The sequence below is a fragment of the Molossus molossus genome, unplaced genomic scaffold, assembly GCF_014108415.1.
Source record: "Molossus molossus isolate mMolMol1 unplaced genomic scaffold, mMolMol1.p scaffold_m16_p_1, whole genome shotgun sequence".
In the NCBI taxonomy this organism is placed as follows: domain Eukaryota; kingdom Metazoa; phylum Chordata; class Mammalia; order Chiroptera; family Molossidae; genus Molossus; species Molossus molossus.
Window position 1 is genome coordinate 227,852,318 of NW_023425344.1, and position 19,602 is coordinate 227,871,919.

A 19,602-nucleotide genomic window follows, 5' to 3' on the forward strand; every position below is an offset into this window, starting at 1 on the left:
GGGGAATGGTGGGGGGACATGATGGATATCTGTGAAACCTGAGAACTCAAAACTCAAAGTTTCTACTATAGCCTTTTCAGAAGAGTAACAGCCGATAATCCTGCAAATATATGTTAATTTTTAAAATGTAAATAAACACTGTTAACAGTGAATGGTATAACTGATTATATAGCCAACCTTCGAGTGGTCTAGCCTGTGCCCTAGGGTGGGTGTGAGAGATGTGACCATGCTCTTCCCTTAGCTGGTTTCAGCTTCTGTGCCACCTCTTGCAGTGATGAGAGTAATTAGATATTATGTTTTACACAACATGACCCCTAAATACAAACAACTATTTCATCTGGTGTTCTAGTGTGGAAACAGGAGAAAATGTGTTGGGTTAAGAGACAGTATGTTGTTTTCCAATATTTTTCCAAGGAATTTTCCAGGGCATATTTAGCTTGTTGTGACTTTCACTGTACAAGCTAACTTTTTTTTTTTTATATAAAGAATTTATTTTCCAGTTAATTTATATACTCCTGTCCCATTTTTATTTTTGCATCTTCACCCAAGGATAGTTTCCCATTGATTTTTAGATTGGGAGGAAGGAGGAGAGAGAGAAACACTGATGTGAGAGCAACACATAAATTGGCTGCCTCCTGCACAACCTAGACAGGGGCTGGGGATCGAATATGCCCTTGACTGAGAACCGAACCTGCGACTCCTCAGTCCGTAGGCTGACGCTCTAACCACTGAGCCAAACTGGCCAGGGCTGTACAAGCTAATTGTAGCTCTCATTCCCAAGTAAGATGTGACTCCAGAGTGTCCACAGAGGCTGCATCCTCTTTCTTAACTTTTTATGAATTAGTCAGATGACAAGACCACATAGAACTAAGTCAGGAATCCTGGATCCTCAGTGTCCCAGACAGGAAATATTTCAGAAATAAACACCTTGATATGAGGAGTCAGGGAAAGAGGATATATTACTGGAGTCTGTGTGACCTAGGTAGGCTTTAGGAAGAAGTTGCTTCTGATTTTACCTTTTGTGGTGTATAATAATCCTCTTCTGAATCCAAACCCAGTCGTCCTAAGACACAAAGAAAGAAAATCATTAAAATGAGGGCCTCCTTCCCAATGAAAATATTCCATAAGATTCTCCCTTACTGAATTAACACTTCTCAAGTAGAGGCTACAAGATGTGTTTAGATGCACACAAGCTGGAAGGCAGGTTTTGTGCCTGGGAATAAGTAGACAGAGACAAGGCTACACCTACCATATTCGCCACAACCCCAAGAATAGACTTCTTTGTTTCGTGTCAAAACCATCACATGATTATTTCCACAGGAGACCTGCTCCACTGGATTGTTCAGGAAGAATTTCAGCTGCATGGGTTCTAGTACTTCAGGGCCAGCAACCTTGTCCATCCCCATGCAGCCATAATAATCAGATCCAAAGGCATAGAGCTGACCCTCATCTGCAAAAGGAATGAAAGCAGAAACCATCAAAACTTATTTTGTCCAATCAGAAAGCTGGGCAGGGCTGAAATGAGGACTACCCAGCCAATCAGCTCACATGAAGTGATTACATCAGCAAAAATCCAAAGGATAGACTGTGCAAGTCTAGAGCTGTTTGTGTTTAGGGGGTTATGTGTACTGTTACAATAACAGTTTTAAAAAGTACTAGTATTATCATGTTAAAGGCTTATACTGGGGCCATCTCTATTTTATAGAGAAAAAGAGAAGTACTAAGGAATCATAAAATGAGTACTGGCAAGACCAAAACTCAATTTTATTCACATCTGACTAGCTGATGAGGTTATTTTCCCCACACCTGAGACATATCACATCCCACCTCTTCTCTCTTATCCAAGTGCTTTCTCCTTGCTCATCATCCCCCTAATATTATAGCTAATTGGGCACGTTGTTACTAATGTGTACATTTGGCTCATTGTTTTTGGTTCTGTGAATACTATGTCCTTTGTTATAAAATCTCAACTAAAACTGCACAGTATAAGTACAATACCCCACATTAAATATACTTGATGCTTTCTGCTGATGGCTTACCTGTCACACAGACAGTGAAGTCATCACCACATGACACCTGACGAATAGCTTTGCCTTGCAACTTTTCTACATGCTTAGGCTGTCGGTAGGAGGCTTTGTCTCCGTGGCCCAGCTGACCATGGAGTTTAGTGCCCCCTTGCATGTTCTGTGAAATAAAGAGATCTTGTGAAGTTTTAACTTTTCATGCCAAAAGCTAATCTTCAATATAACTTCTTATTAAAAAAAACAGTAGGAAAAAAAATCAGCTGGAAATTTAGAAATGAAAAAAAATGAGTAAGGAGATTAAACCATTTATTTATTTATTTTTATTTAATATTTTTAGATTAAATCTTTTAATCCAAATTGATATCTATCAGGCCTTAAAAGGATACAGTCCCAATTTTGTCTTTTTCTTTCAAGTCCAAGGTAAACTATATATTTAATTATAGGTGATCGTGAAAACAATTCTTTCATATAGCCTAATTTATTTTCTACAAGAGTACATCCTATCGGAAATCCTTACTAGAACTTTTATAAATTTTGGTCTGTTTCCCTGAAATATGGAAGAGTGATAAAGACTCTGTCTACATCAAAGAGGCTGCTTTACAGCACTGAGAATAATCGTAAATGACTTTTCAACATTTTTATGGAGATAAGTAATTCTTTTCATCAATAACTCAACTCTAAGTCCTTATATAATCATCATCATTATTCTTTTTGAGAGAGAGAGGAAGGGAGAGGAAGCAAGAGAGAGAGAGACACACACACACACATCAATGTGAGAGCAAACATCAATTGGCTGCCTCCTACATGCCTCCTACTGGGGATAAAGCTTGAAACCCAGGCATGTGTCCTGACCGTGTATAGAACTGATAACCTCTTGGTGCATGGGACGACACCCAACCAACTGAGCCACACCAGCCAGAGCAAGTCTTTATATAAATGGTTTTTAAGGTGCTAGTTTCACTCTACTTCTGGTAGTGCATGCAGGGGCTAGTTCTTTTAGGGACAGTGTTTTATGAAATAAGTTAACACTCTACAGAAGAGGCCATATCATTCATTCGTTCTATCAATCAATAGTTGAGTTTCTGTTATGTCACACACTGGGTTAAAGCCTGTCCTCATGGAGAAGTTACTAGAAATCACTGGAAAAAAATAAGCTCCCTCAGGAAGAGGAGGAAGAGTGAGAACCAAGGGCCTAAGACAAGATCAGATAAAGAAAAAGCAGCCTAATATAAGCCTGAGAAGGCACAGCTGAAGAAAAAGGAGGAGAGCCAAGGGAACATGCTCTCATGGAATCCAAGGGAAGCCAAAGCTTCAAGGAGAGTGGTCAACTGCATCAAATGGTGCTGGGAGATCAAGCAAGATAAGGACTTGCTTGTAAAAAGTATCTGTTTTATTTTCACAATTTGTAAGTCATTTTGTCAAGAGTAGTTTTAATCTAATGACAGAGATGGAAGTTGCATTGTAGGTGAATGAAGAATGAGTAGGGGACAAAGAAATAGCACTACAGGTGATCTGTTCAAGAAGGTTGAGAGATAGGGTGGAATCTAGGGGGAACAAAGGAAAATCCTCCTCAAGATACACCTAACCATCTTCAATCACTGATGGAGGTCTTGAAATTTTCCTGACATGGCACACCGCTTCCTTTGTTTACAAACCTATTTCACATATACTAGTTGCTCTGAACCTCATGGTAATAGAACAGAGTAAGTGACTTTCTGAAATCACCCAGCTGAAAACGAGAGTCCAGTCTCCTAAGTCCAAACCTAAGGCTTTTTTAATTCTTTCCCTCTCTCATTCATTCATTTATTCATTCAAAAAAAAACATTTACAAGAGACCTAGGATGTACTAGGCTTTGGGCATACATCAGTGAATTCTTAAAAGACAAAATCACTGCTCTCAAAGGAACTTAATTCCATCACCTCATGCTGCTACTCCCATAGTACATGTTCAACTAACAAAACACTCAGACATCCTGGGTCCAGTAAACAATTATGCTTACATCACTGTTCTAAAGTACTTAGCTTTCACTTACCACCCAGGTGTATAGTTCCTTCTCAACTGTGACCACAGCAAAGTGGGTATTCCCTGCACACACTTGCCGAGCACTACAGCCACTCTTGATGACATCCAGTTTCTGGGGAGTGGATTTTCCACCACCCCAAACATAGACTTCACTGGTTCGCGATGTTACCACAGCAATGGGTGCTTCAGTCACAGTGCTTGACCTGCCAACAACCCCCAGAACAAAGGCACATTTAACATAAAAACTGTATCATAGAAAAATGCTTTCAGTCTGTTCCCTGAGAAGAACTGCCAATTATGGTATGAGAAAGTATGTTCTTTCTTGACAACCTATTTCAACCCTCTATCATTGCAGGCTTTGCAATTCTTGCCTCAGGGCTTCAACACAGCTCGGCCAGATCAGATTCCAGTCTGATCCATAACACCTACACTTTTCAACATTCATCATGGTAATGATGTCCACTTTAGCATGAGGGTGAAATTATAGCTTTCTTTTTCTCAGAAATGACTATCTGACATTTAAGCAGATGTTGGCTTCTGAAAGAAGGCCAAAGGCTAATTACTGGGATAAAACAATGCAAAGACCCAGCAAAGAAAGACCCCCCTGGTGGTAATTTAAGATATATTACTTTTTAAGAGTTTTCTTGAACATTTATTTACCTTGGTCTCTTTGTAGGTGCATTAAGCAGTGTGACTTTTTCCTCCATCTCTCTACCAAAAGAAAGGCAAAGATACATGAGTGAAATAATAGGACCCTATATTGCACTATTGTCTCTTTAATACATTTCACAGATGTAATCCTCTATAAACTATTTATGTCCTACAACATTACAGTACTTTTAGGAAAGTACTGCGATACAACTCAAACATTAATATAGGCCTGACTTTAGACAATTCATTGAATACAAGGAGGGCAGCAGTTTGGGGGCATCTGTTTTCTATCTCCAAGAAATCCAGGCTAGGACAGAGAGCCTTAAGACCTCTGTTACACATTTTTAAGTACCTACCAACATCTCCATCTAGTCTGCCCACTGACTCCCCAAACTCAACATCTCTAAATCTTAGCTCTTTATCCCTTTCCTATATAGCTTTTCTTTCTGACTTTCTTATTTCTATAACTGCCAACCCCTTCTCCCAGGCAACAAGTTCTACAGATCCTACGTATATGATGTCCTCTATACTCACCTCTCCTTTCCAGTCTCACCACCTTAGTTCTAGGCAGCTTTACTTCCCACCTGGACTATGACAGCCCCTCCTAATTGGTCTCACACAGTTTCAACCCACTTTACCCAGTCCTATACCGATTTAACACTGATATTACCATTGTTAAATAACTTAGGCATGCCTCTCATCACATGAACAGTCCTCTCAGAAACACCCAATACTTCTGTACTATCTCTTGAATTAAGCACAAATTCCTTTGTCTGGCACTCAGAATTCTCTACCTACCTTTCCAGCCTTCTTTCACTCTATTTACTGCCCATATTTTAGCCCAGGGTTCTCAATCTGCCTAACTTGATTATAGTTGAAGTCCTGGGATGTGCTTAGGCATCAGTATTTTTTAAGATTCTGAAATGTTGCTCGTGAGAGCCCTGAGTCTAGAACCACGAAGATAGCCAAAAAGGACTTAGTGTTTCCTGACTATTTCCCACAACTTCCTGTGTGTGTGCTTTATCTGTAAAGCTCTTTGTCTTACATTTTTCCATCAAAGAAAAAGTTCTATACAATATATGTGTGTAAATCTATAATTATCTCAATAAAAATTGAAATTAAAATTATCAGTAGAAATATTTAAGAGATTAAATTAGTGATTACACTATTGAAATAAGTCAGATAAAAATTTAAACATGCTTAATCAGCCACAAAGGGTGATATTGCTCGAATACACATGGAACATAAATGTAAGGTCACACTGCTGCATCTGAAGTATCACACGTAATTCTAGGCACTCAAACAGTGTTCTGGAAAAGAACCAGAAAAGATTAATCAAATGACACAAAAGAATAAAGGTACCAACCAAACAAAAAAGATTGTGGAATTAAGTGTATACTTAATATATCTAAAGGGCAAGACTTGAAAAACAGCATAGTAAATATTTGAATATTGGGAAGATATAGAAACAAAGAACTGGTAGGGGAGGAAGAAGGGCAGTAAGGAAAAATAGTAGAATAGGATGAGATACAGACTAGAACATGTAAGAAGGATAAAGAACACCTCTTGCTTTAAGTAAGAGCTTGAAGCCTCCTATAGGAAGTGAGGGATAAAGGACCTCCTTCCTATTTCTAGAGCCCTCTAACAGAATAAATCTCAGGAAACAACCTGTCAGGAATCAATCAAGCTCAACTTTAGGAAATGGGCAAAAGGTATCTGAAGAGGACTCCTCCAACTCTAACCTACCATCTAAAGCAGCGGTTCTCAACCTGTGGGTTGTGACCCCTTTGGGGGTCGAACGACCCTTTCACAGGGGTTGCCTAAGACATAACAGTAGCAAAATTACAGTTATGAAGTAGCAACAAAAACAATTTTATGGTTGGGGGTCACCACAACACAAGGAACTGTATTAAAGGGTTGTGGCATTAGGAAGGTTGAGAACCACTGAAAGAAATGCACTTAAAAAAAAAAGTGTGGTCCAAATCCACACTACTATCCAACAATTATTGAGCACCTTGTGCCAGGCCTTCCTTTAATCTTCACCCTACCTCACTTTACAGAGGATAAAACTAAGTAACAAGGATGTTAAATAACTTGACAGATACAATGAAAGAACTCTGATATAAACTTATGGATGTTTTCTCTTAATTACTAAACTCTAGTGCCCAATTTTGGATTAAAACTCACAGATGGGGAGCACAGGGCTTTAGAGTCTCATCAGTAAAATTTAGAACAAAATAGCACAGGCTAAGGAGGTAAAAGTCAGGAGCTACCCTCAAACAATGAAAGCAGAGATGTTAGTAGAAAATAGAACCAGAGCGGCTAAGCCAGACAACACCACCCTCTTTGTGGTACTCTGATCAGACCACTAACAGTTAACCACCTACGGAAAGACAAGAGAGTGACTTTCTTATACATTACCTCCTACGTTTCCTGAGAAGAGGGCAATCTAGCAGTTCATCTGCAGTCGGTCTCTGCTCAGGATCCTAAAAAATACAAATGGGGCCAGATTTAATTTAAAGGGAGTGGGCAAAATGAGATCTAAAGAGCATTTTACTTCCTCTTAGAAGGCTGTTGGTTAATTATTCAAAGGCCACTGTATATTATCCTTTGGTTTTAAAAAAAACATAATTTCTTATGTCACACTATGCTTCATGTTTATCTCACTAACACCAACACTGGTACATGAGTGAAAATGCAACTTTCTCACTTGTTCAGTTGGGCAGTGGCTCTCAAATTTCAATATATATAGAACATAGGAATATTGTGGAGTGCTTATTACAAATAAAGATTTCTGGGCTTTATCCACAGAGATTCTGATCCAGTTGGTCTGAGGTAGGGCCCAGGAATCTTCATATTTTGCTTATAAACTACCCCCATGCCTGTGGTTCATGAACCATACTTTGTTTTTTTTGTTTGTTTTTTTTAATCCTCACCCGAGGACATTTCTCCATTTTTTGTACAGATAGAGGGGAGGGAGAGAGAGGAAGAGAGAGAGAGAGAGGAACATCGATGTGAAAGGGACACATCGAGTGGCTGCCACCCGCACAACCAACCAGGGCCGGGGACAAACTGCAACCGAAGTACGTGCCCTTAGTGGGAACCGAACCCGGGTCTCTCCGGACCGCAGGCCGACGCTCTAACCGCTGAGCCAAACCGTCCAGGGCATGAACCATACTTTGAATAATACTGACTCAGAGCTACACTGCAAGGCAAACTGTGAGACATCAGAACTATATACATTCTGTACATTAATAACTCTAAATTACCTCTGACTATATTTTTATAAAATCGAGTTACAAAAATCTTGATTGTAAAAAAATGGAACAAAGTCCTGACCAGGTGGCTCAGTTGGTTGGAGTGTTGTCCCATACACCAAAAGATAGTGGGTTCGATTGCCGGTCAGGGCACATTCCCAGGTTGCTGGTTCGATCCTGTCAGGGCACATACGGGAGGCAACCGATTGATGTTTCTCTCTCACACTGGTATTTCTTTCTCTCTCCCTCTCCCTTCCTCGCTGTATAAAAAAAATCATTAAAAAAATATCCTTGGGCCCTAGCCGGTTTGAACCAGCGGTTAGAGCGTCAGCCTGTGGTCCAGAGAGACCCGGGTTTGGTTCCTGCTAAGGCACGTGCCTCAGTTGCAGTTTGTCCTCAGCCCTGGTTGGGTCATGCAAGGGGCAGCCACTCAATGTGTCCCTTTCATGTCGACGTTTCTCTCTCTCTCTCTCTCCCTTCCACTCTATCTGAACAGAAAATGGAAAGGTGTCCTCAGGTGAGGATAAAAAAAAAATCTTTGGGTGAGCATTAAAATAAAAAAAACAAGGAAATCCCTAAAAAAAAAAAGGAGTCCAGCCAGTGGCTCAGTGGTTGAGCGTTGACCCATGCACTAAGAGGTCGCCAGTTTGATTTCCGGTCAGGACACATGCCCAAGTTGTGGGCCCGATCCCCAGTGGGGGGGCATGCAGGAGGCGGTCAATCAATGTTTTCTCTCATTGATGTTTCTCTCTCTTTCTCTAAAAATCAATGAAAATGCTTTTTTTTAAGATAATAATAATAAAATAAAAAATTTAAAAAATGGAGCACAATTTCACAAAGTAATAAAAAACAAAGCAGCCCTGGCCAATCTGGCTCAGCCATTAGAGTGTTGGTCTGTGGACCGAAGAGTTGCAGGTTTGATTACTGGTCAAGGGCATGTACCTGATTACAGGTTTGATCCCCAGCCCTGGTTGGGGTTGTGTGGGAGGCAACCAATCGATGTGTCTCTCTCACATTGATGTTTCTCTCTATCTTCCTCCACCCCTTGCACTCTATCAAAAAGGAACAAAGCAGCCCTGGCCGGTTTGGCTCAGCGGTTAGAGCGTCGGCCTGCGGTCCGGAGAGACCCGGGTTCGGTTCCCGCTAAAGGCATGTACTTCGGTTGCAGTTTGTCCCTGACCCTGGTTGGTCGTGCGGTGGCAGCCACTCGATGTGTCCCTTTCACATCGATGTTTCTCTCTCTCTATCTCTTCCTCTCTCTCCCTCCCACTCTATCTGTACAAAAAATGGAAAAATGTCCTCGGGTGAGGATAAAAAAAAAAAAAGGAACAAAGCAGAACAAAGTACGAATTTGTTGGCTGAAACACACAACTATCAGTAATTGCCAATGCCTATCCTTCTGGGAATAGCTACAAATACATTCTCCCTGGGGAAGAGGATGTGGTTTTGTACAGATTTACCTATGTCATACCCCAAACACTAAAGCTGAAAGGAAAAACACTAACCTGAAATCAATATGTAAATCACACTTACCTGGTCGAGGCATGCATGGACCATTTGGATCAGTTCCAAAGAATACTGACTAGAATCAACTTCCATGGCCCGGATTCCTTGTACAATCTTCACACACAAGTTGAGAGGATTCTACAAGAAAATAATGTTTGCATTGTTCTTGGTTTTATAAAGATGACATCATAAAATCCCAGTAGGGACTGAGATGTTTGTGACTATTATTTAAAGGAGTGGCAATCGTTGTGCATTAGGTCTGATTTCTTTTTTCTTTTTTTAATTGATTTTTAGAGAGAGAGGAAGGGAGATGGAGAGAGATAGAAACATCGATGAGAGAACATCGATTGACCACCTCCTGCATGCCCCCTACTGGGGATTTGGCCCACAACCTGGGCATGTGCCCTGGCTGGGAATCAAACCGGCGACCTCTTGTTGCATAGGTTGATGCTAAACCACCGAGCCACACTGGCCAGGCTGGCTTCTTTTTATAACTATTACTACGCATCAACCAGAAATGGTTAGGGATGTACTGCTGCTATCAGATGGAATGAAACCAACTGGCCAACATGAAGCTATGACTATGTGGCCAATAGCATAATACTCAGAGTGTATTATAATCTGACCCTTCAACCGAATCCCCACCAAAAAAGGAAAGCAAGGTTAGTCATGCTTCTGGTTTTAAGTACTTTCTTTGCCAATTAATTTGCCTCCTAATTTATATATCCTCTTTTTTTAGTTCAATCTTATCTTTATTGTTGAAAGTATTTCAGATGGCCCCTTTTTATCCCCCACTGACCCCCTCCTCCCCTCTCCCACTCCCCTCCTGCTTTCCCCAAACTAATGTCTGTGTCCACTGGTTGTGCATATATGCATATAAAAGTTCTTTGGTTTATCAGTGGGGGGAATGGAAAGAAATTAACCAAAGAGATAAACTAATTTATATATTCTAATGATTATACATGTAATACTATGGTCCAACAGACAAGGTACTGAATAATAATAATACTAAACTGCCCGGCTGGTGTGGCTCAGTGGTTAAGCATTGACCCATGCACCAAGAGGTTGCAGGTCGATTCCCGGTCAGGGCACATGCCCAAATTGTGGGCCTGATCCCCAGTAGGAGGCATGCAGGAGGCGGCCAATCAATATTCTCTCTCATCAGTATTTCTCTCTCTCTCTCTTCCTCTCCCTTCCTCTCTCTAAAATCAATAAAGAAAAATTTTTTTTTTAAATAATACTAAACTGATAACGATACTATTATTGTAATACCATCACTACCTTTATAGAGATCACTATGTACTAGGCAGGCATGTTGTGTATTTGGCCTTTTTTAACCTTTGCAATCATTATACAATGAGGTTACTATCCTTAACAATTCAGAGATGTAAAGTAACTTTCCCAAGACTACAAATAGTAAAAAATGGAGTCATAATTCCAACCAGTCTATCTGACTCCAAAACTTATTTTCCTTCCACTATAATATTTAGGAGAATTAGATAATACACCAGAATAAGCTTCAGAATTTAGAAAAATAAACAGGTCTCGTTAAAGGCTAACGAATTTGCATTATCTTAAATTTGCATTTTCATATACATACATTATCAGAGTATCTCTGTGACAGGAATATATATTTTTTCTTTGCTAAAGATAACAAAATAGAGGATCAAAGAGATGAAGTAATTTTCCTAAGTTCTCACACCTGGTTTGTAAAGGTTGTGAACTCACTTTTATTACTTAAATTGTGGTCTACAGACAAGTACCATCAGCATCATCTGGAAGCTATCAGCCCTGCCCCAGACTTACTCAGAGTCTGCAGTTTAACAAGATGCTCAGGTGATTTCCTACGTGTATTAATGTTTGAGAAGCACTGTTTTACAATGGGCTTTACTTAAGGGAAAAAAAAGACTTAAAGGAATTTGTTATCCATAAAACAATAACAATCTTTAATAAGTCAGTGATTAATTTTTCATAAAAAAGAATCAAAACACTTTAATGAGTATTATATAAATTTTCCTTAGCTTTTTATTTATTTATTTTTTAATCCTCATCTGAGGATACTTTTCCATTTATCTTCAGACAGAGTGGGTGAAAAGGAGGGAGGAGGGGAAAGAGTTAAAGCACAGTTGCTAGAACTATTTTTTTTTTATCCTCACCCGAGGACATTTTTCCATTTTCTGTTCAGACAGAGTGGGAGGGAGAGAGAGGAAGAGAGAGGGAGAGAAACATCGATGCAAAGGGACACATCGAGTGGCTGCCACCTGCACGACCCAACCAGGGCCGGGGACAAACCGCAACCAAGGTACATGCCCTTAGCGGGAACCGAACCCGGGTCTCTCCGGACTGCAGGCCGACGCTCTAACTGCTGAGCAAAACCGGCCAGGGCGCTAGAACTATTTGATTATGATTATTCAATGGGGAATTCAAATTGGAGATAAATCTGGTCTATAGTAGTCTAATAATACACTACTAAGCCAGTGTCAGGATACTGGTTTGTTATTTTTGCCTATAGGTGGTTTCTGTTCAAGAAATCAGAAGCTCAGGGTAAATAAAGTTAATTATCTCAATCAAGTTGTATCATTTGTAAGGACAATGTAGGGATAACACATCAACTTACTGTAGCATCAAATGTTCTCTTTAGTGTAAGCAGTTCAAAGATAACACAGCCTACTGCCCAGATATCAGACTTGAAATTGTATTTTACTCCTTGGCAGAGCTCTGGAGACATGTAATATGGAGTTCCCACAAGCTGAAAACAAAGACAATAATCAAAGAATAACTCCTTTTCTGACGCAACCATATTAATATTTTGAAAACTAAATTACGTATCCCAGGAACCAGTGATAACAAGCATAAAAAATCCATCAGCATATCCCATAATGTTTTTTTTTTAAATCCTCACCCGAGGACATTTTCCCATATTTTGTTCAGATAGAGTGGGAGGGAGAGAGGGGGAGAGAGAGAGAAACATCGACGTGAAAGGGACACATCGAGTGGTTGCCACCCGCACAACCCAACCAGGGCCAGGGACAAACTGTAACCGAGGTACGTGCCCTTAGCGGGAACCAAACCTGGGTCTCTCTGGACCGCAGGCTGACGCTCCAACTGCTGAGCCAAACTGGCCAGGGCTCCCATAATGGTTGTTATGAGATGATGTCAGTATGGGGAAAAATCTTATTCATGTCAAATCTCTTGGGCCAGTTAGAAAGGAACAATCTCTGTGGTAATTTGGGAGCCACAACAGCTCTGTGATTCCTGGATCACAGAGGCTGTAGGCATTCAAGGCCCACTGAAGACTTCATGCAGATAAAGATATACTTAGTAAAAGTTCACCAAAGAGGGTAGGGAGAACTGGCAGTGGGGAGAAGGTAATTGAATAAAGTGGTTAAAAGTTTTAACTGAAATGCATGGCAATAAAGCTTTTTAAATGGCTCGATCTGACATCTGAAATACTAACATAGCTAGTGAATTTCTTTCAAATTTGAAAAAGATTTCTTGAATTCAAGAATTTGAAAATAAAAATGTCCTGAATGAAGACCACATCTTTTCCAAGATGAGACAATGAGTGCCCTAGAAATTCTAATAAAACTGTTAGCCATCTTTAATCAACAAAGCAATGAAATTTTCAGATGGTTTACATGGCATTTATACATTTTCATATTATTTCTTCTTTGTATTTAACTGGCTAAGAAAAGTCAAATTTTGATTTTATCAGATTATTCTTGATGAGAAATATCCACATAAGACATAAGTGCTTCCTCAGAAGCTCAACATGGCACCATCATACAAGCAGACTGAGTTGCTAAAACAGAATCCCAACCCTGGCTATCAGTATCCTTGGATGTCTCTATATTGTTTACAGGCATATTTCAACATTATTTTAAAAAATCATCAGAACAAAATTAATTTTTATTAAACTTACATTTTCAAGTTCTTTTAAGGACAGAGCATTATGAAAAAAGAATAATAATAATTGGGTTTTATAATTCCTAAAAGGATGAGATTATTGTCCTTAAAGGTCAACCTATGTCTATTCTTTACTAATGGTCTTTCTTAGGATCAGGTGAGAAGGGAGTCCTGCAATTCAGACTGTGTATAATATTAAAGACTGAATTGTTCTCTGGGCATCTGGGCATCAGTTTTTATTTTTAATATACAACTTCTGAACCAGAAACATTCAAAGGAAACAAAAAGAAATGTCTAACATCATAAGCTCAAACTTTAAGTAAGAGAGAAAGTGAAATCTACTAAAGATTCTAGGCTGGGAAAAACAGTAAAGCATTTTGTTGCTTTTAGAAAAGTCTCTAGTAAGTGTCAGAAAAAGCTTTGAGGTAGAGTTGTAATGCGGACAATGACTCTTGAAAGAACACTTGAGCATGTAAATGCTTGTTAGTGAGCTCAAGAAAAAGATTCCTGTAGATTTGCTTTATAAGTATAGAGAATCTGTAGGAATATTGAGAAATAGATTCAAGACTTAGAGGGTATAGTTATATCTCATGGTGCTAAAAAGGAAAAAAAATAAGACAATGGCAACACATACTTACTGTCTCAGCCATGGAATATTCAGAATTAAGTTTCTTTGCTAGGCCATAATCCCCGAGTTTTATCAGGTTTGCCTTGGTCAGAAAAATATTTAATGTCTTTATATCTCTGAAAAAAAAAAAGAGATGCTTCATAGTAAGGCCATATAGTCAATTGTTTTATCTCATCTCCCACTCCACCCAGGAGTAATGCAGAATAAAAATGAGTGTGTCACCACTGCTCAGACTGTTATGGATCCAAACAGTGGTCATCAAATTCACATGTACTTTAACACTGAAAAGAGGACTTGGGAGAGTGGAGGCAGAAAATTAACTTCATCCTCCAGGGCTTCACAGTACAGGCATGCCTCCCATACCCCTGAAACTGATAGGAATAGCTAAGAGGCTAAGACAAAAAGAAAAAATGGTGCTCCAGGTAATTATAATTCCTATAAGGCACACTGACTCTTTAATTACCACTTATGCTTTGAATGAAGTGACATTAAGGTAATTTTAACACTTGGTTGGTGTCAAAGTTTCAAATCTGTTAAGGTAAGAGAAGAGGCTGCTCGACCCAGCAGCAACATGATTAAGCTGTGTAGATCACTTCAATAAAATCATTGGCTATTTTTCTGAAGATGAAGTGACCACATGTAAAATAAACAAACTGCGCATGGTTTACACTCCAGCTTCCTTTACTAAAAGATGTGAAAAAAAATGAGAACAATATTCTCCGTAATTTTTGTAAAGAAAATAAAATGCAACAGTAGCCATTCAATAGCTATCAAGAAATATTTGTTATCAATTAATAAACCAACAAAAGAAATACTGGTGTAGTAACATTAGTCTCTAGCAATGAATGGTCAATGATTCAAGAAGGATATAATGATGCAAAAATGTTCATAATGATTCTCTCCTATAGCTAGAAATGAATAGAAAACTGTCTCCCCGCCAAAAGATCTAGTAAACTTGTAAAATTAATTATACAAAATAAATAGGTTTTTTATTCAAATTAAAAGTTATAGAATTAAAAACAATTGCCAATTATTGCTCTGAAAAAACTTTTACTGTCAATTCCAACCAATCTAATACCACTTCTCACAGTAGCTTCTAGGCTTTACTGATGAATTAATGAAATAAACTCTAAATCTCTTTTAAAGAAATGACTGAGGCCCTGACTGGTATGGCTCAGTTGGCTGAATGTCATTCCATACACTGAGAGCTTGCAGGTTCAATTCCCAGTCAGGGCATATGCCTGGGCTGCGGACTCAGAGGCATGCAGGAGGTAGCTGATTGATGTTTGTCTCTCTCCCGCCCTATCTCCCTCTAAAATCAATAAAGAGCATATTTTTTTAAAAAATCACAGTGTTCAAAATAAAGAAATGATAGCAGTACTTAGCTATTGAGGAAATTCTTCCTAGATCACAAACAAAGTTTACCTTCAGGAAGAAAAGATAATACCCTTAGTTATTTCCTTTCCTTTCTCAAATATATCAACGTGTCCTAGCTGGGTAGCTTAGTTGGTTAGAGCATTGTCCCGTTATGCCAAGGTTGCCGGTTCAATCCCTGGTTAGGGCACATACAAGAATCAAGCCAATGAATACATAAATAAGTGGAACAATGAATAAATGTTTCTCTCTTACTCCTCCCTATTTTTGTATTTTTTTTTTTTAAATCCTTACCCAAGAATATTTTTCCATTAATTTTCAGACAGAGTGAGAGAGAGGGAAGGAGGGGGAGAGAGAGAGTGAGAGGGAGGGAGAGAGGAAATGAGAGAGGGAGAGAAACATCAATGTGAGAGAGACACATGGATTGGTTGCCTCCTGCACAACCCAACCAGGGCCAGGGATCTAATCACAATTGAGGTATGTGCCCTTGACTGGAATTGAACCTGACACTCTTTGGTCTGTGGGCCAATGCTCTAACTGTTGAGCCAAACCAGCCAGAGCTCGCTCTTCCTTCCTATCCTCTCTGTCTAAAATCAATTAAAAACAAAAACAAAAAACCTTGACTGCTTAATCAAGAAAATAATAGTGCTGATGGGAGGTAGCTAAGGTGGGGGTTGGATTGGTGGGGAGGAATCAATCCCATATTCTTTCACTCATTACCTATGAAGGATCCCAGCTTTATGGATACAGCTCACTGCTGAAACAATCTGAAATAGGTACCATATCACCATCTGCAGAGAAAAACATAAATTATATTTGGACTGGAAACAAACAAAAATTTAATTTAAATACCCCCTTTCCTTCTCTCTCTCAAACAAATAAAACAAAGAAAGCTGCAACCAGAGGTTACAATTCAACATGACTTGACATCTCTTGCTTGTAGGTTGAATAGGCAAAGAAAAGTGGTAGGGGTAAAAAGAAAAAGCAGGTCATCATAAAATAGTTCCATTGTCATTATAAAATATAGTATGGTGAAGCAGATTTGTGAAAAGAAATCCAGGAAGAAGGCAAAGGTATAGAAAACTGGGCATACCAGTATGTAGTAACAGAACCGGGAAAGAAAGCCCATAGAGAATCATGATGTGGAGGTAAACCGTTTAGGAAGCAGCTATAGACAGCTTCCTTGTTAGAGGTTTCCTTTCTCATGAATATCAATCAGAGCCTGGAAGGAGTCTGAACAAAAGGAAAAAAAATACTCTTCATTGTTGGAAGAGTTAATACAGAACCAGAATGCAACACATTATAATTCTAGCTTCCTACCACAGAAATATGAATTACCTCTTCCTCAAACAACTTGTCCTTCTGACGAAGGATTTTGTCATACAGGTTCCCTCCTGCAATTAAACAAGAGACAGGTTTGAATTGCTTAATAGAGATCAAAGCTTGGCTCCTCTATCTACTAGGGTTTTAACAGGTAACACAAGAAAATGAAGGATTCTGCTTCCTCTCCAAAGGCAACCCCTTCCCTCTTGGCTCTTCACATGGGTACAAAACTCTTTCCACCTCCCAAGGACTGTATCAAATATGTTCTTCAAAGATTCCCCTCCCTAATGGAAGAGACTCAAAACAGAAACAGGAAGATATTTTTGAGAAGAGGAAAGACCATTCCTAACCCAATTAGTGATATTACCTTGAATGCCTTAAAAATCAGATAATTTTCTTTTCTAAAACTCCTTTTAAAAGAATCTGCACCATTTTTGCAATAATTCTCTCCATGGACTACTAGAACATCTGGGTTACACCGGTGATAACAAGTTTTGTATACACAGGTGTATATCAACTTCTTTTACTTTCCACTGAAAAAATTTCCCAAAGTTTAGGGAACACGCTAGACCAGTGATTGTCAACTGGTATGCTGCAGTACACTGGTGTACTGCAAGAATTTTTCAAATATGCAATACCTGACTATTTAGTCAGGGGCACTGATCTATTTTCCCTTAGATTATCAAATAAAAAAATGACAACAGGCAACACAACAATAGCTATCGAGTGTGAATGAATTAAAATTATACCCGTTTTTTTGTCAGATTGGCAAAAATCAGTTTTTTGGTGTGCTGCAGAATTTTAGTAATTAGTTTGTGTGCCATGAGATGAAAAAGGTTGAAAATCGCCGCCCTGGCCTGTTTCCAATCATTACTCCCTTTATTCATTCATTCCTGGGGAATAAGTCTAAATTTGCTTCTCCCAGACAGACTACAAATGATCATGGGTCCTCTGACTTCCTACCTGCAACTATAACTTACACTTTAGCCCTAGCTAAGTTTCACACCCCCCCCTATAATTTAGTAACTTGAAGTTTCAATAAATGTACCATTTGTTCTAGATCCTCCTAACCACAAAGGAAGTAACTACTTGAGGCTTCTGCTACTTCGGAAATCTCTACTATAATCTTGTACATTTAGGGTTGCTCAAAACCAGGAACAATCATGATGCACAAGAGTCTAGAGAAGAAAGTTAGAATATAGGAACTTTCTCTAAGAGATTTAACTGAACAATATGCTGGGACCGCTACAGAATGCGGCTCAAGAAAAGACTCTTATGTAATAAGGGTAATAGCTAGTATAGTATGTATCAAACATGTGTTATATACCAAATACAATACTAAGGGCTTTATATAGTCATTTAACACAATAACCCTAGGAGGTATGTTATCAACTGTTATCAACAAACTCATAAGCTGAGACACAGAAGAGTTAAGTTTCTTATGCAAGGATACAGAGATAAAAAGTCATGAAACTTGGGATGTGGGTTCAATCTATTTTCTTTTTAAATTAATTTATTTATTTTTTCATTTTCATTTTTTTAAATTAATTTTTGTTATAGATGTTTCTCCTTTTTCCCCCACTGATTCCCTCCTCTCCCTCCCTCCCTGCCCTTTCCCCAGTTCAATCTATTTTCTCAACAACTAGACTATACTGCTATCTTACAAGTAAAACGATCCAAAGAAATCAGAGACCAGATAAATAAGGTCATGCTTTACTATGTTATCATTTTCATTCAGTTATGATCTTTGGACCACTTTTTAATAGGGTAGCTTTCACTGAAGTCAATATAAATCAGTATCATCTATAAGATTTCATTTACTGTTTCATCAAGCCATAGTATGTCTCTAATGCCTAACTTATGTCATTTCATGAGCAAAAAACCTTGAAAAATGAATGTAAAATCCAACTGAATAAGTAATTTGAAGATGGAACTATAATCATAAGGCAGAATTTGAGTATGCAGGGGGAAAACCCCTCCCTTTATTTTGTACATCACTACAAAACTCTCCAGGGCTTGAACTAATTCTCTAAACTCAAGAAACCCTTTTTTTTTTTTTTTTTTTTTTTTAATCACTGTATATGTCTTTTCTTTTTAAATCCACTTTAAGGTAAGTATGAGCAGACTTTCTTGCTGGAGGAGGTCCCAATGAATTCTACCTTACCATTACAATATTCCAGCTCAATCAGCAGGGTAGTATTGTCCATGAAGTGATTATAGTAGGCAATAATGTTGTCATGCTGCAGCAGTGCCAGAATAACAATCTCGTTCAAGGCATCACGACGTTCCTTCTCTGACAGTCGGGTCAAATCAACTTCCTTCCACACAACCAATGAGTCATCCTACAACACAGCAACAGAGGTACAGTGCTTTCCTCTTGCCTGGCAGTGAATGAATCCACACAAGATCTGTAAACCTAGAAAGAAAACTTCCTAGATGGGCAAAGACTGACAGCTTTTATTTTTTCCATTAAATGAAAAAAACACCTGGACAGACTTTAAAGGTTTGGGGTACAACTGAGCATCATAATTTACTGCAGGACATTAAGATGCTGTTACATTATTGCTACATTTAATTTGCACGATGTCAATCCCAGGTAAAAATATGGGATGAAAATAGATCTCAAAAATTCTGTTGAGAGACATTATGACAGACTGTTAGTCATGATGAGAATTGTAGTAGGGCTAGAATATTGGAGAAATAGAGAACTGGAGAGTTGTTATCTATGGGTGACCATAGCTTCTTGTAAAATGGAAATATTAAACCTGCCCCTAATTTTATACATTTAGATTTCTCTAGTGATTTTTGTTTACCCTTTCTAGGTAAGAATAAGTCATAGCTAAGGGCTTTGAGTTCACTTAACTCACACTTCCCACTTTGCAACTCTATCTCCTGTCACTTTTATGTATT

General features: G+C 38.7%; 1 protein-coding gene across 4 annotated transcripts in view; it reads right to left on the reverse strand.

Moving 5' to 3' along the window:
• Nucleotides 1-19,602, reverse strand: part of NEK9 (NIMA related kinase 9) — a 36,152-nt gene that overhangs the window by 14,407 nt on the left and 2,143 nt on the right. For all 4 annotated transcript variants that reach the window (XM_036257179.1, XM_036257162.1, XM_036257171.1 and 1 more), the window contains exons 2-13: nucleotides 18,857-19,034; nucleotides 16,708-16,763; nucleotides 16,090-16,160; nucleotides 14,006-14,111; nucleotides 12,079-12,210; nucleotides 9,489-9,599; nucleotides 7,120-7,184; nucleotides 4,708-4,758; nucleotides 4,058-4,250; nucleotides 2,040-2,184; nucleotides 1,250-1,450; nucleotides 1,017-1,063 (exon numbers count right to left, since the gene is read on the reverse strand). In XM_036257179.1, the coding sequence (XP_036113072.1) occupies nucleotides 1,017-1,063; nucleotides 1,250-1,450; nucleotides 2,040-2,184; nucleotides 4,058-4,250; nucleotides 4,708-4,758; nucleotides 7,120-7,184; nucleotides 9,489-9,599; nucleotides 12,079-12,210; nucleotides 14,006-14,111; nucleotides 16,090-16,160; nucleotides 16,708-16,763; nucleotides 18,857-19,034 (1,356 nt within the window). The remainder of the gene's footprint in view (nucleotides 1-1,016; nucleotides 1,064-1,249; nucleotides 1,451-2,039; nucleotides 2,185-4,057; nucleotides 4,251-4,707; nucleotides 4,759-7,119; nucleotides 7,185-9,488; nucleotides 9,600-12,078; nucleotides 12,211-14,005; nucleotides 14,112-16,089; nucleotides 16,161-16,707; nucleotides 16,764-18,856; nucleotides 19,035-19,602) is intronic.